The 18088-nt window shown below is 40.6% G+C and overlaps 1 protein-coding gene across 1 annotated transcript in view; it reads right to left on the bottom strand.

The window, feature by feature from the left end:
• LOC311128814 (low-density lipoprotein receptor-related protein 1B-like) overlaps positions 1 to 18088 on the bottom strand; it is a gene marked incomplete at both ends in the record, with an annotated part of 602749 nt that overhangs the window by 354418 nt on the left and 230243 nt on the right. Inside the window, one exon of the mRNA XM_084161045.1 lies at positions 3459 to 3578. Within this exon, the coding sequence (XP_084017171.1) occupies positions 3459 to 3578 (120 nt within the window). The remainder of the gene's footprint in view (positions 1 to 3458; positions 3579 to 18088) is intronic.

The following is an 18088-nucleotide window of genomic DNA, read 5'->3' as shown; positions in this document are numbered from 1 at the left end:
CTCTTTTCTACTCTTTATGCTACAGGCATATTCCTAGCCTTGTATTCATACCGTATGAGCTGTAGCCACCCAGCCGAAACATCAATATATCGAAATATACTTAAATCATACTTCATTAATATATTTTAATATATTTAAGTAGGTCTGTGATAAATATAGTTAAGTATATTTACAATTATCTAAATTGGAACAATTTGAAATACATGTAATGCTTTTAATGTCAATTTTATTTGTATTTTATTAGCATTTAAGTATATTAAATACATGTTTGTACTTAAGTATATTCTTAGTATATTAGACAAAGAGCTAAACAAATATACTTAGAATACATCTTAATTACATGTTTTGTATAGTTCCCATAAATTTGGCCTTAGATTACTTAATTTTTTTAAACAAATAATGCATCATAATGTGTTTGAAGCATACTTCTACAAATACACTTGTAAAGGTTACCTTGTTTGACCAAGGCATCTTCTCAACCAATGTTAATATACTATTTACAAATCAGTACAAAACTGTCTAATAACTGTGCACCAGTGGGATTTCACACTTTAGTTGTTCACATTATGGTGATAAATTAACATTCCAATAAAATGTGTTATATGTAATGTGTAATTAAAAGTACAACATTATTCAGTTTGAAAATGAACATCAAAACATTTGAATAAGCTAAATATGAGGAACAATATCATATTATATATAAAAACTTCAGCTGCAGAAAAGGATGCTGGGTAATATGAAATTCCTGGCACATGCATTTTTGAAAGTATACTTTAAACATATTTTGTGGACATTTAAGTTAAATATACTTTTTTGAAAGTGTAATTAAGTATATTTTCTTGAGATATGAAAAAATATACTCTCAGGAAGCATGTGCCTCAACTGTGCATGTTTCCTTATGTGGAATAAACAATTGCTATCATTGTCAACTGTCTATGCACTGTTCTGAACACCAATTCAGAAAGTACTTCAGAACTCATTATTGGCACTGAAACTACAGTGCCTTTCAAAAGTATTCATACCCTTTCGAGTTCTTCACATTTTATTATTACAAAGTGGGATTAAAATTGATTTAATTGTAATTTTTGGTCAACAATCTACACAAAATACTCTGTAATGTCAAAGTGTAAGACAATTTATAATTCTTTTTAAAAGATTGATTAAAATTAAATAACTAAAACATAGTCATTGCGTAAGTATTCAGCTCCCTGAGTCAATACATGTTAGAAACACCTTTGGCAGAGATTAAAGTGGTGAGTCTTCTTGGGTAAGTCTCTAAGAGCTTTACACACCTGGATTGTGCAATATTAGCCCATTATTCTTTTAATAATTCTACAAGCTTGGGGATCATTGCTAGACCGCAATGGGGATCATTGCTAGACAGAAAATGTCAAGTCTTGCCATAGGCAATTTAAGTCAAAACTGTAACTTGGCCACTCAGGAACATTCACTGTCTTCTTGGTAAGCAACCAGTGTAGATTTGGCCTTGTGTTGTAAGTTATTGTCCTGCTGAAAGGTTAATTCCTCTACCAGTGTCTGGTATAAAGCAGACTGAAGCAGGATTTTGCCTGTGCTTAGCTCCATCCTGTTTCTTTTTATCCTGAAAAACTCCCCAATCTGTCAAGCATACCCATACCATTATGCAGCCAGCACCATGCTTGGAGGCAGTTAATCAGTGATGTGTTGTATTGGATTTGCCCCAAACCCATAGGCTTTGCATTTAGGCCACAAAGTGTGTTCCTTTGCCGTGTTTTTTTTTTTTTTTCTTCAGTATTACTTTAGTGCCTTGTTGCATACAAGATGCATTTTCTTGAATATTTTTTATTCTGTATATTTGTATTCTTCTTTTCACTCTGTCATTTAAGTCATTATTGTGGAGTCACTACAATGTTGTTGATCCATCCTCATCACAGCCATTGAACTGTAACTGTTTTAAAATCACCAATGGCCTCATGGTAACATCCCTGAGCATTTTAATTCCTGTCCTGCAGCTCAGTTCAGAAGGTAGTGCATACATAATCCACAGCATAATTATTAACTTCACTGTCATTAAAGAGATATTCAATGTCTGATTTGATATTGTTACCCATCTGCCAATCTACGCCCTTCTCTGTGAGGCTTTCGAAAGGCTCCCTGGTCTTTGTAGTTGAATCTGTGCTTGAAATTCAATACTTGACTGAGGGACCTTACAGATGTTGTATGTATGGGGGAGAGAGAAATGATTAGTCATTTAAAAATCATGCCAACCCATATTATTTCACACAGAATGAGTATCTAACATATTATGTGATTTGTTAAGCCACATTTTACTCCTGAACGAATTGAGGCTTGCCTAACAAAATTTGTAATGATCTTTTAAAAAATTACACATCTCCACTTTGACATTATAGTATTTTGAGTAAATTGTTGACAAACAAATTACAATTAAATCAGTTTTAACACCACTTTTTTGACACAATAAAATAAGAAATCCAAGGGGTATGAAAACTTTTGCAAGGCACTGTATATTTATAGTGTACTTAATCTCCACCCGGCACAGCCAGAAGAGGACTGGCCAACCCCCAGAGCCTGGTTTCTCTCTAGGTTTCTTCCTAGGTTGCTTGCTGTTTGGGGTTTTAGGCTGGGTTTCTGTATAGCATTTTGTGACATCTGCTGATGTAAAAAGGGCTTTATAAATACATTTGATTGATTGATTGATTGATCACTCACAGAGTTTCATTAAAAAATTATATTCAACTTTAAAACTCCAAGTGTATTTTGAATGAAAATACTAAATTACAATTAAAACATTTGAAATGTAAATACAATTTTAATGTGTGTTTAAGTTTAATGATAGTGAACATATAGTATACTTAAAGACTGAAAAACAATTCATTTAAAGTACACTTTAATAAGTGTAATGATAGTATATGTATAGTAAACTTAAGATATACTAGAAAAGTAAATCTCATATTTGAAGTATATTATTATATATATATTTATATTTAAGTATATTTCAGTATACTTGTAATATATTAAGATAATTGTTTTTAAATCGCATGGGCAACCCTTCTATCGTTAATGAACATAATTTGAACCAAACATTGGTTACAAAACTGATTCCTCTAATCCCTGACCTCTGATATGTCACAGCAGCTGTCAGACTGGACTGGGCTGCTACTTCAGTGGTCAGAAGGGGGAACTCCTTGCCCTGCAGACAGATGGTTCTCATTTCCAACAGGCCTCCTGCCTGTTCTAGTGATTTGAGAAGTTTGGCAGAGGGTGAAGGAGAACGAGAGAGAGATTGGCAGAGGAGAGAAAGAGAACAATAGAGAGATACAGGATAGATAGATAGATAGATAGATAGAGAGAGAGAGAGAGAGAGAGAGAGAGAGAGAGAGAGAGAGAGAGAGAGAGAGAGAGAGAGAGAGAGAGAGAGAGAGAGAGAGAGGAAGCCCGAAAGTGTTAACGATGCCTACCTCTGCAGCTTGTCCCATCCTCGCTGACCTCAAAGCCGTCAGCGCAGAAACAGAAGGTGCCGTTTCTTGTCATGACACAGCCGTAGCGGCAATGCAGCTCATGGCAGGCTGACAGCAGCTCTGGAGAGAGAGAGAGAGAGAGAGAGAGAGATAGAGAGAGAGAGAGAGAGAGAGAGAGAGAGAGAGAGAATAAATATGAATGAATTGCTTTAGATTTTCTTCCATCTCCTCAAAGCTCTTCTATCCTCAATAGTGGAAGAGTTTGTTGTGTTGGGTTGACAGTCCTGAGCGCACGGCAGGGATCAATAGGTGTTGCGCAACAGTTACTGTCAGTATCTGGGAAATGCCAAACAGAAATACAGAATGGGTGGGAACACAGCCACTCATGTAACTGATAACTCTAAAAACTCAGAAGAAAAAGGCTCAAAGTACAGTAGTTTTCAATTTGCAGACTAAACCTGCATGTACTGTCCTGCACACAATTGGACAAATTATTGAAGCAGAGTACCCTAAGTTTATTGTAGTCGTCAAGAATGACAGCTGATGACAGTCGTGACCAGGAGTTTTATTTTGGGAGCACTGCGTGAATATGAAAATAATATCCTAGATAATAATTGTTGTAATGATAAGGCTTCGCTGTACCGTTATTTCAGAGTGCCCTAGAGAAACAAGCGAATCCAGATTTGTTAGCATCATGGTTGCACCATTACTACATCAAAAACAGCTTGCTTCTAGCCTGAGTCAAAAGATCTGACCCATATTACCAGCACAACATTTCATTCTTCCTATAGCGGATTACCGGGACCACATTTTACATTCATAAACCATATCATAAACCATTAGTAGCACCATTGGTAAAACCATTGGTAGAAAATGAAAAACTTGAATTTAGAGCCCTGCTCACAGTATAGAACAGATACTAGATGCAAGCAAGTAAGTAGCCATGTCCGTTCCAGAACGACCCATAGGGCAGGTGTCACGCCCTGGCTCTGGGGACTCTAGTATGTTGAGCCAGGGTGTGAGTTTTCATTTGTTTTTCTTTCTAGTTTTGTAGTTCTATGTTGGCCAGTGTGGTTCTCAATCAGAGGCAACGTGTATCAGCTGTTGCTTGTTGTCTCTAATTGGGAACCATACTTAAGCAGCCAGTTTTCCCACAGTGTTTGTGGGATCTTGTTCCTGTGTAGGTTTGTGTTTTGCACCTTTGGACGTCACGTATCGATTTTTTGTTCGTGTAATCATTATTTAATAAATATGTTCACCTACCGCGCTGCGCCTTGGTCCTCTGTATCCGACGATCGTGACAGCAGGAGCCTATATCTACTGTTTCTGTAGCGTGAGGCAGCTTGATGTACAAGTACAGTTGATGTCGGAAGTTTACATACACCTTAGCCAAATACATTTAAACTCAGTTTTTCACAATTCCTGACATTTAATCCTAGTAAAAGTTCCCAGTCTTAGGTCAGTTAGGGTCACCACTTTATTTTAAGAATGAGACATTTCAGAATAATACTAGAGAGAATGATTTATTTCAGCTTTTATTTATTTCATCATATTCCCAGTGAGTCAGAAGTTTACATACACTCAATTAGTATTTGGTAGCATTGCCTTTAAATTGTTTAACTTGGGTCAAACGTTTCGGGTAGTCTTCTACAAACTTCCCACAATAAATTGGGTGAATTTTGGCCCATTCCTCCTGACAGAGCTGGTGTAACTGAGTCAGGTTTGTAGGCCTCCTTGCTCGCACATGCTTTTTCTGTTCTGCCCACAAATGTTCTATAGGATTGAGGTCAGGGCTTTGTGAAGGCCACTCCAATACCTTGACTTTGTTGTCCTTAAGCCATTTTGCCACAACTTTGGAAGTATGCTTGGGGTCATTGTCCATTTGGAAGACCCATTTGCGACCAAGCTTTAACTTCCTGACTGATTTCTTGAGATGTTGCGTCAATATATCCACATAATTTTCCTCCCTCATGATGCCATCTATTTTGTGAAGTGCACCAGTCCCTCCTGCAGCAAAGCACCCCCACAGCGTGATGCTGCCACCCCCATGCTTCACGGTTGGGATGGTGTTCCTCGGCTTGCAACATACCCCTTTTTCCTCCAAATATAACGATGGTCATTATGGCCAAACAGTTCTTTTTTTGTTTCATCAGACCAGAGGACGTTTCTCCAAAAAGTACAATCTTTGTCCCCATATGCAGTTGCAAACCGTAGTCTGGCTTTTTAATGGCAGTTTTGGAGCAGTGGCTTCTTCCTTGCTGAGCGGCCTTTCAGGTTGTGTCGATATAGGACTCGTTTTACTGTGGATATAGATACTTTTGTACCTGTTTCCTCCAGCATCTTCACAAAGTCCTTTGCTGTTGTTCTGGGATTGATTTGCACTTTTCGCACCAAACTACGTTCATCTCTAAGAGACAGAACGCGTCTCTTTCCTGAGCGGTATGACGGCTGCGTGGTCCCATGGTGTTTATACTTGTGTACTATTGTTTTTACAGATGAATGTTGTACCTTCAGGCGTTTGGAAATTGCTCCCAAGGATGAACCAGACTTGTGGAGGTCTACAATTATTTTTCTGAGGTCTTGGCTGATTTCTTTTGATTTTCCCATGATGTCAAGCAAAGAGGCACCGAGTTTGAAGGTAGGCCTTGAAATACATCCACAGGTACACCTCCAATTGACTCAAATTATGTCAATTATCCTATCAGAAGCTTGACATTATTTTCTGGAATTTTCCAAGATGTTTAAAGGCACAGTCAACTTAGTGTATGTAAACTTCTGACCCACTGGAATTGTGATACAGTGAATTATAAGTGAAATAATCTGTCTGTAAACAATTGTTGGAAACATTACTTGTGTCATGCACAAAGTAGATGTCCTAACCGACTTGCCAAAACTATAGTTTGTTAATAAGAAATGTGGGGAGTGGTTGGAAAATGAGTTTTAATGACTCCAACCTAAGTGTACGACTTAAACTGTACATCCCCTGGACAGGCCGGGGGACGCTAGTCTATTGCAAGCAAAGCAGTGTAAAATGACTTTGTGGGATTTAAAACAAAGGAGACATCAGCCTTGTATTCTAGCACACTTCTAGTACACCTTGTATTATAGTACACTTGTCTATTTGGAATAAAAAATGACAGCAGTTCTGAGAGAGGGCCAACTTCTCATGTCCCAAGCAGCTAGAGTTCATTCTATTGTTCAGATGTTCTCTGTGTTACACCATTCTCTGTACAGAACAGAACAAAAGACTAGCAATTTAAGACTTGATAGACGTTCAGTGGAATAAGTGACAGATAGAAAAGAATGAGCTTCAAAAATAGAGAAAAATGTTTTAATTGTTGAAAATATGGATATGCCGCCCCTGAACATTAATTACTGTCAAGTAGAAACTGTGAGGATGAAGGCTGTTAAGGCTGCTCATTGATTTGACTTGTTTTCTTCTATTGCCAACAACAGAGCACTAGTTGAGGCATTTAAAACAATCTGGGAACCTCTCGGCAGAACCAAGCAAACTCCTGACAGCATGTGCTTAGACATCAAGACATCAGTGAGCTCAGACAATAACCAAAGCCTCAGAACATCACTATCTGTGGATTGAAGGAGAGAGCCATCAGAACAGAAATAAACACATTTACGTTGGTCTTGTTTTTAGGAATTAAAATGCATCTATACCGAGGAAGTTGACAGTTTAAAAGTGCAGGATACTTTATAGATTTATAGAGGCATCAGAAGTCCATTTTTCATGATGTGTCTTTGCAGGCCGCTTGCTGACACATTAAGATGTATTGGTCGGGTGGAGAGATGGCAGGTGCAATATACAAGCTGTCCGGCTGGCTGTTGGAACCTAGTACATTAACTGTTAAGGATAAAGACATCTCAGTTGGATAATTTCATTTCAAAGACATGTTTGAAATCATTCTGTATGAATCCCAATGCAATGCTGTACAGTACACATAAATATACACACACGCACACATTCATACATACATCTATATTAACACAGCTCACAAACACGCACACGCACACACAGTGCACAAACACGCACGCCCACACACGCCCACACACGCACATGCAGAAATGCACACACACACACAAAGGTAATTAACTGTCTAAATAAATCATACTGTATTTAACTGGCAAGAGCTGTATTTTACACAGACAATGTAATTTATGTAACAAAGACATACTTTGTTGAAATAGCGCAAATGCACCAAGCTGTCTATGCATTTTGTGGTGCATGTACTCTGTAAAGGCCCCCCGCTAGTTTTGTTTCTCTTGATCCTTTCATCTATGCCCAGTAAGACTCAGGCGTTATCGTTCATGATGTGTTAACTGGCATGCTTCCCTGTTCTGTTGGAAGAGAACATGCAAAGCGACTAGACACTGGGCCTAAAAATATCCAAACCAAAGCTAATCCGCATATCTACTAGCAGACACCAGACCATCTATTTCACTCCCAGACACAGAGCTGGGTAGGGAGAGATGCCTGCCTTCTGCTCTGTTGCTAAAGCAACTGCCAAACCCTGGGTACCACCTTAAATGTAGCATTCATAAAGCCTTCATGTGCATGACAGTTATAATGTCCTTCATATCTTTTTATATATTCTGAGTGCATCATTGAGCAGTCACCTCTAATCACCTCTAGAGATGTTCAATGTCTGACTGGAGGTTTGTTTGCTCAGTACCAGGTAAAATATTTTGTTTAAATAGCATGCGTCCCACTTATGCATCAGGGACTAACTACTGTAGAGGAGCAGCTACAGAGAGATGCAAAGCAGATGATAAGTGTATTGATACGCCCATAGGGAGACGGCGTGCAGAGCAATATAATATTTATTTGGGGAATTTAAAGCACAGACAGAGAAGTGGATAGATAGACTATGGACTTGGCCAACTGAAAGGACATGCTTTCAGGTGTTTTCATTTAATGATAAATGTGTAATTCATCATATAGAGAACTTTACTGGAGATATTGAATTCATGTTATAGAGCATTGTAATCAAATGAACATTAACATCTTCTACTGTTTGTCCAATGTTGCACAAACATTTGGTTTTATGTAGTATAGTTTAGATAGAGGCTAGGTTGGAGAAAACAAAGGTTGGGACAAGTTATGATTCCATATGGAAGCTTTTCGAAAATAAACATTAATGGGACCAGCGCCGTTGCTAACTAACATAGCTGGTCCCATTGTTGCAAAGAGTTATAGGATATTAGAATGCTCTTGTCTTAACCTTGTCATCTTCAACCTAGGATAGAGGGAGAGAACGTAATAACATCCTGAGCAAAAAATTCACGGAGTAGACCAAATAGAATTCTATTTATTGGTAGCAAGGGAAGGGTTTGTAATTATGTTATTAATGGTTATTTAATCATTTGTAAATGCATTATAAACCATTAATAAATAGGTTATAACAAATTGGTCAAAATAGTGCGATTTACAGTCAGTGCTTGCCAAATAGTGAGCCACTATTTAGCTCCAGCTATTAACCAGTTATAAATGCCCTTTCAAATGCATATAAAATTGAACCCTTACATATCATCATGCAATTGTTATTTTCTCATCAGGAACAGAAATGGTTGGTTTTCAGACCAATGGTCAACTCCCATGATGTGTCTTTCCCAGTGCTTAATTTGAAATCGGGAGGTCCAGGAACACATAGTGAGCGCAAGAGAGGTGGGGTATCTGGGGGGCTCTGAGGTACCAGAACACATTGAGAAAAAAAGTGTCAAACACAACGTGGCAGCGCAGCAGACAGAGTAAACAGCCAGGTAGCCTACTGTCTATTGTGGTGAAATGGACAGCACTCTCCAAGGTGCTGATTAATTCAAAGCATTTTAGACGTCACTGCAGTATGCCCACATACTTGATTATAGCTGCGGGGATTACACAAGTCCGAATTTCTTATAGCCTAATTTTCTAGACATCAATGTACAACAACATTTTTAGAGACGACACTGCAGAACACCCGCCATGTGCATTTGCACACATACTCAGCTGTAGGCCTTACAAGACCCACATTTCATATACATTTCAAGACATCAATGTAGCAGTAGAAAAAATATCACAATATCGGAATAAAATACATCAATGTGAGATGTGATAATATGAAGCATTAAGTGAGGGGAAAAGTATTTGATCCCCTGCTGATTTTGCAGAACACACATATGAGATGTGATAATATGAAGTATACACCGTTCTCATGATCATTGCAAATCCACGAGGTGAGATCTTGCATGGAGCCCCAGGCTGAGGGAGATTGAGAGGTCTTTTGTGTTTCTTCCATTTGCGAATAATCGCACCAACTGTTGTCACCTTCTCACCAAGCTGCTTGGCGATGGTCTTGTAGCCCATTCCAGCCTTGTGTAGGTCTACAATCTTGTCCCTGACATCCTTGGAGAGCTCTTTGGTCTTGGCCATGGTGGAGAGTTTGGAATCTGATTGATTGATTGCTTCTGTGGACAGGTGTCTTTTATACAGGTAACAAGCTGAGATTAGGAGCACTCCCTTTAAGAGTGTGCTCCTAATCTCAGCTCGTTACCTGTATAAAAGACACCTGGGAGCCAGAAATCCTTCTGATTGAGAGGGGGTCAAATACTTATTTCCCTCATTAAAATGCAAATCAATTTATAACATTTTTGACATGCGTTTTTCTGGATTTTTGTTGTTGTTATTCTATTTCTCACTGTTCAAATAAACCTACCATTAAAATTATAGACTGATAATTTCTTTGTCAGTGGGCAAACGTACAAAATCAGCAGGGGATCAAATACTTTTTTTCCCTCACTGTATATTCAGATTACCTTCACAGTACCGAACAAGTTTGTAAAGGAAAATTAATGTCCTACCTTAGTTTTCAAAACCTCCCACAATGACTCTCCCCATGTCAAGTCCATTTAACTCCTGAGAGTCAATTTATTGCTCAAAGCCATGAGCGGACCTGTCGCTGTGATGTTTAGCCTCCTTCTAAGGCTGTTCTGAAGACTCTGGCTGTAGTGTCTATTTTTTCATTTTCAGTGTTAACTGTAACCTGGGTGACCTCTTTAGCCTTGTCTACAAGGCTTGCTGCCACCAAATGCGCCGATTTGGGCATGTTCAAAAACCTTTTTCACCCCCAGCTCCCCGTCTCCCTCTCCCGCTGAGTCTAACTCGCTAGTAGGCCTACTAGCTAGTGGAGGTGTTGGTGGTGATGCTGAACTGGTGGGATTAGCAGCGCTGCAAGCTAAGGCATCGCCATCAGGAACAGTTTGCCCCTCACCCCTCTCCTCCGGCATTGACAGTTCTCTGGCTCGTTCTGGGTTCGATTCACCATCTTTCTCTGGATTTAAAAAAATGTCATCAAACTCGATTGCCTTTTCTTATCCATTTTATATTTGGCTTTCCCACGATTCAAATTCAGTAGGGAGACGACTAGCCTAGGCTACATAACGTGATGACGTAGGGACCTCTTCACTAGCTGACCTCCACTACCAAGACCTGTGTCAAGATCAGTTACTTACCCCACCGGCCCTCCCCATAACCTGTACAAATAAGAGAGCAGGTCTGGAATGAGTGTGGCAGGATAGGATGATTACACTGAAGGATCACCGTGCTTTCTGCGGGGGCGGGAGAAATAACGAGGAGGCTTGATTTAACACTGATCACTTTTATTAGAATGTCTACAGTGTGAACAGTGAAACAACTAATAAATCATACTGCGAGAGGTACCGGATCCGGGCAAATAGGTGCCGGAATAAACCAAGTCAAATCTGAGAGGTGCCGGATCCTGTTCTGGCAGGATCCGGCTCAAATTAAGCACTGGGAATCTTGCCCAACGTTTGAAACCCTTAAGATGCATTGGTACACTTACTGTATAGACAGTCATGTGCAATCAATTGAGTTTACCACAGGTGGACTCCAATCAAGTTGTAGAAACATCTCAAGGATGATCAATGGAAACAGGATGCACCTGAGCTCAATTTCGAGTCTCATAGCAAAGGGTCTGAATACTTATGTAAATAAGGTGTTGCTAATTTTTATTTTGCAAGAATGTGGGGTATTGTGTGCAGATTGATGAGGATTTTTTTTTGAATAAGGCTGTAAGGTAACAAAATGTGGAAAAAGGGAAGAGGTCTGAATACTTTCCGAATGCACTGTATTTATTCTAGGAATGACGGCCTCATCTGAAGATCTCAAGATGACCTGGAATGTGCACAGAATTTTGTGTTGACACTGACATCATGTGACAGTGTGTAGTGAAGAATCAGGATGGTCTATGAGAAGTATGCAAAGGCCAGACAGAAGAGATGGTGTGAAATAAATGTTGTTCACAAGATAAAGTGTTGACAGAGGAGAGAGGGTACATTTTCTATGCAATTTGTTTCACTTTTGGATACAGAAGTTCTGCTAGCTAGCTAATGTTTACTAACATCTCTGTCCTTGCTAGCTAGCATTAAGTAAAACCTACAACTTTTTTTGAATATAGAAATTCTGCTAGACGATTTAGCACAAGATAATCTTTGGCATGATATAGTTAGCTAAGTAGATCACGTTTTCTGGCTAGTTAGCTAACTAGCTAGTGTATTAGCAAAAATGTCATAACCAGCCAACTGTCACGCTCGTCGAACAGAGAGGACCAAGGCGCAGCGTTGCGGGTGAACATATTTATATTTATTAACTAGATCACACGATCAAAACAATGAACGAAATGTGAAGTCCTTTGATACACAAACCAAAAGGAACAAGAAACCACAACACAAAGTGAAAAGACCGATAGTTAAATATGGCTCCCAATCAGAGACAACCAGCTGACACTCGTTGCCTCTGATTGGGAGTCACTCAGGCCAACATAGATATACAAAACATAGACTTACACACCCTGGCTCAACATAACATAGTCCCCAGAGCCAGGGCGTGACAGTACCCCCCCCCAAAGGCGCGGACTCCGGCCGCGCCAAACAACCACAACAGGGGAGGGACCGGGTTGGCACTCCGCCTCGGCGGCGGATCCGGCTCCGGACATGACCCAGGCACGGGTTGTGCTGGACTGACGACGCACACCCCTGGCTTGATGCGTGGAGGAGGAACGGGCCGGACCGGGCTGACGAAGCGCACCCCTGACTTGGTGCGGGGAGCAGGAATGAGCCGGACCGGGCTGACGACGCGCACCACTGACCCGGTGCGGGGAGCTTGGACGGGCCGGACCGGGCTGGCGACGCGCACCACAGACTTGGTGCGGAGAGCAGGAACGGGCCGGACAGGGCTGACGAAACGCACCATAGACTTGGTGCGGAGAGCAGGCACGGGCCGTGCCGGACTGACGACGCACACCACTGGCTTGGTGCGGGAAGCTTGGATGGGCCGGACTGGGCTGGCGACGCGCACCACAGACTTGGTGCGGAGAGCAGGAACGGGCCGTGCCGGACTGACGACGCACACCACTGGCCTGGTGCGGGAAGCTTGGATGGGCCGGACTGGGCTGGCGATGCGCACCACAGACTCGGTGCGGAGCGCAGGAACGGGCCGGGCTGGGCTGTCGACGCACACCGTAGGTTTGGTGCGGGGAGCAGGAATAGACCGGACCGTACTGGGGACACACACCACTGGCTCTACACCGGGATCTGGAACGGGCCGGACCGGACTGGCAACACACGCCAGTACCTCTCGCCGTGCCTCTACACCTTCCATCCCCTCTTCTACCAGTGGCCCCCGTAACCTGGCGGCCTCCTCTGCAACCCCGCTGGACCGCTCCATAGCGGCCTCCTGCTGCCCCGACGTCGTGAGCCCCCCCCTAAAAAATTTCTGTGGGTCTCTCCTCCCCGTGGGCCAGGCCTCCATCATTCTCGCCCACCTCTCGCTCCTCTGTCTCCAACCCTCGTCACTCAGCTCCTCAATGGGCTTGACCCAGTCGAAGCTGCCACGGAGATCTATTAGCGATGGCTCCTGGACACGCTGCTTGGTCTGGTCTTGGTGGTTTCTTCTGTCACGCTCGTCGAACAGAGAGGACCAAGGCGCAGCGTTGCGGGTGAACATATTTATATTTATTAACTAGATCACACGATCAAAACAATGAACGAAACGTGAAGTCCTTTGATACACAAACCAAAAGGAACAAGAAACCACAACACAAAGTGAAAAGACCGATAGTTAAATATGGCTCCCAATCAGAGACAACCAGCTGACACTCGTTGCCTCTGATTGGGAGTCACTCAGGCCAACATAGATATACAAAACATAGACTTACACACCCTGGCTCAACATAACATAGTCCCCAGAGCCAGGGCGTGACACCAACCCCTTTAATCTGTGGTATCTAGCTATTAGCGTTAGCAAGTAATGTTAAACACTAACTATTATTATTATTAGCTAGCAGTGGATAACATAACTAGCTAAGCCTAAATGGTATAAATCATAACAATGATTATAGTAGAGTTGTGTAGCTAGAGTGTCTATGCTAAATTGTCATAGATTCCTCTTCTCCCCCACATATTCTCCTAAGGTCTCAGACTCCAGGATGGGAAAATGCTTAACAAGATGAAGACACAGAAGGGGACCCTATATTGTATTTTAAATAGTGAATCTGTTTTTTAATGTTAAAAAGGCGAGAAAAAGACACCCCCTGTTTATCTGAATTAGTTAGGCTACTCACTATACCAATGATAGGCTACACACATTTTTTTAAGGTCGCATGTTTGAGGAGATTATATTCTGTTATAAATGTTTGCAACTCATTAATAAATGGCCAGAAGGTTTCCACTTTCTTTAAAGGTATATTTTCAGCAGTTATACGTGTTGGTAACTCAATTGTTAATGGTCAGTGCATTGCCACTTTAAAATAAGGTATCATTTTAGCAGCTATAAATGTTGATAACTCAGTTATATAAATGTTCATAGGTCTGTCACTTTAAAATACGGTATACTTTTAGCAGTTATACATATTTATAGGTCTGTCTCTTAAAAATAAGGCAGAATTTTAGCAGTTATACATGTGGTTAAATTATTTATAGATGATTTGAGAGTTCACTCAGAGCTTAGACATACTTATAGGCAGTGTTGGGTACTCATCACTACATCCATGAGAAGATTCAACACTTTGTTAAACATGTTCAGTCAATTAATGGTGGGTATGAAGACCAAAACATTCAACGTTGTGAGAGGATACCTCCTCCACTGTTTCACCAACCAAAGGTATTATGGTTACCATTTCACACCAGAGTGTTCACCATACTTGAACTATCACAGAGAAGTGGTAAGTGTGTTGGTATAATCTGGTAAGGAGTAATATGTTAGAAATTATGATTCAATAATGCCCTGGATGTAAATTTGGCCAGGGCATCAGGGTTTCAAAGGTGGCTCAAGACACATCATGAAAACCAACCATTTCTGTTCCTGGGACAGAGCACCAATGCATCACACCCAAAAGTGAGAAAATAACTATTGTTCAACTGTGCAACTATTGAAAATAAGGTTGCATGATGATTCATAAGGGTTAATTAATCTTAGGTAAATATTGGCTCACTATTTGGAAAAAACTGACCAGTTATTGCACTATTTTGACCAATGCAATATAACCGTTTATTAATAGTATATCATGCATTTACAAACAATTACATAATGGTTAATAATGTAATTATAACCCCTTTATTAAACCTTTACAAATGGAACCTTATTGTGAAGTGTTACCTATTTATCTAAGAAAAGATAAAGAACATCATCCACCTAAAAACACAGTGACTGATCTAACCGCTAACCTAAACCGGCTCTGAGCTAACCACTAACTCAGCGTTTCCCAAACTCGGTCCCGGGGACCCCAAGGGGTGCAACTTTTGATTAAAATAATCAAAGCTTGATGAGGAGTTCATTATTTGAATCAGCTATGTAGTGCTAGGGCAAAAACCAAAATGTGCACCCCTTGGGGTCCCCAGGACCGAGTTTGGGAAACCCTGCGCCAACCTAACCTGGCTCTGAGCTCTGAGCAAACCGATAACCTAACCCGGCTCTGAGCTCTACGCTAACCCCACAGGAGGCCACACAGATGGCCAGGGTCAGGGTAACAGTGATCCCCCCCCCACCCCCATCTGGACTCATTATGGGCTTTCCTTCTGGGACATGTGTGACCTTTGTCTCTGGGAAGGCCGGCCCTTTAACCAGCCTCTCCGTTCCCCTACCCAGCCTCCCACGTTAGCTCTCAAGGCCTCCAATTAATGTGGGACCAAATTAAGACGCTGACCCAACACAGAAGCCAGGGCCGTCTCCAGCCTGTAGGAGCTTTAATAAGCATGCATGGCGTGGATCTCCCCTGCTCCCGTATTAAAACACTTATCCATCCTGCTCTCTTATCACTGTGGGTGTCCTCTGAGTGGGTAAGCAGAGTAACAAGGTTCAAACATTCAAATGGACCAGAAGTTGCAGTAAATTGTCTCCCCTGGTATGGTTACAATCGGGCAAGATTTTTGATAAGACACTATGCAATTGTCTGAAGGAGAGGTTACAAAACATTTTCTTGTAGCGATCTTAAAAGTTATAACATTATCCAAGTACACACTAGGTAATTGTCTGTAGAAGAGAAGAACAATACGTTTTCTTGAAGCGATCTTAAAAGTTATGAAGTTATCCAAGTATCTTAAAGTGTGTCAACTTTGATGTGACATAGAACTGTCTAGATCCTGACAGCGTAAATAGTCATAAAAATTTTGCGATACATGAACATGTACATGTTAGTTTGAAGACGTAATCTCATAGCTCGGCTCAAATGGGACAGTAAATGTTGTTAATCCCTCAAAGCACCATTTTCGGAGGGATTTCAGAAACTGGTGCACCGCCAAATCTTCTTACATTCCCTTAAATATTAGAGGAAATCTCCTGGGTGTGTGAGTGTCTGAATGTGAATCTAACCCAACACATTGTTAATTCAGCATCCACTCGTGAGGAGGAAAATCCTACATAATAGGATTTGATCTCACCAGATTGTCTAAGCCATTAGGGAGAGTAATGATATGACTGACAATATCTCACCAGACTGTGAATCAACAAAGTGAGATACATCAAATATTGATTGTGAGAGTCTGTCATTGTTTATATGACGTGAGTGTGTATGCGCACGTAGCCATAGCATGCAGCTAAACCGGCAAAGCACAAAACAATATTCATGAGTGAAACGTGTAACTTGTCAAAGAGTTGGACTTAAAAGTTTGGTAAACGAAACATTCATGGCCTTATTATTTTATCATATGCCTTCAATTGCATTATTTCATCAAATCTACGTTAACAGGAAGCAGTATATTAAATATAGTAAGTATTTAATTCTTATGTTATGGGTTCCATAGGTTCCAGAGAATATTTAACAGCTGAGCTGAGGTAAAAGATAATGCAGCAGCCTTTAACTTTGAAAAGTGTTTGCCTGCTTTAGACAGGGCTAAATCATTAACTCCCATTAAAACAACACGTTTAACTGAACTGAATAACTGATTATCATTACCTACATGGAACACTGCACCACTGATAAACAGTGTAATATAAAGTGCAATTAAAATAAAATAAACTCTTGACTACAACTCAATCAGTGTCTAACAAATAGCCATATGAATTCTAATGATAAGAATGAAAGAAACCAACACTTAACCATAAAGCCATAGTAAGAGTGTAACACAGAGTTCATATTGTAAGCAATTTACCCCTTTTTCTGTGAATATTATACAATTTCATTAGACAAGTATGAATTCAATCAATATGCTAATAGTTGCCTCTAAAAGGATGGTTCGTTGGCACTATTTTATTTTTCAAGCTGCAAAGGAAGCAAGCAGGAAATGATTTGTACTGTATTCATGGCTAGTCATTTTAGTAACAGGGACGTTGTCTCTTATCACAGCCTCCCTCGCCCTGGAGGATATTGTTTGTTTGTTTGTTGGAATTGTTGGTAATGAAAAGTTAATCAAGTGAGTTAATTGAATGCTGTTGAGAGGCAGAGAGAGGGAGGGGAGAGGATGTGTTTGACATTGTTTCTCTTTACTCTGTGAGGGGGGTTTTATCTACTAATAAAGGTATTGTTTCTGATAAATAAATAAAATTAAGGGAGGGAAAAAATGTATATAATTTGTATCACTTACAGCCTGTCTAGGTCCACTTACTTGGTGTCTACACAAGATGATGAAAGGTGTTTTATAACTATGAACTGAAAAACTATAAATGCAGTTTGCCTTGTGAAGTTGCTCTTAAGTGAGAGCGGCTCTCATCATTTAGACATAATGTTTAACAACTAACTTCAGGATAGGTATATTTTTATCAAATGTGTTAAAAGGCGACTGAACATTAAAAAATGTCTCCAACATGGCTGAGCAGTGCAGTGCAGACAGACAGACAGACAGGTGGGGGTTTGACATGAGGAATCGTCAGCGCAGTGTTCCTTTTAGGATAAAAGCACAGTTTACCTCCACACTGCAGCGAGAGGTCCATATTTCTGTGGATCAAACTGAGACGCGCCTGTCAAAACAGTGCAGTGTTGAAGGCGGCAGGCAGCCACACCTTATCACTGTAATATTTTAAGACATCTGGAGTCTTATTATTGCAGTCATATTTCTCTAATAAGAAGCCAGTCAGGATGTTTCCGTAAATGTGACTGGTTCAGGATGACATTGCACGTCCAATGAAGTCT

Source organism: Coregonus lavaretus, assembly GCF_964263955.1.
Source record: "Coregonus lavaretus genome assembly, chromosome: 5".
Classification (NCBI taxonomy): domain Eukaryota; kingdom Metazoa; phylum Chordata; class Actinopteri; order Salmoniformes; family Salmonidae; genus Coregonus; species Coregonus lavaretus.
This window is presented reverse-complemented; position numbering and strand designations above follow the sequence as displayed.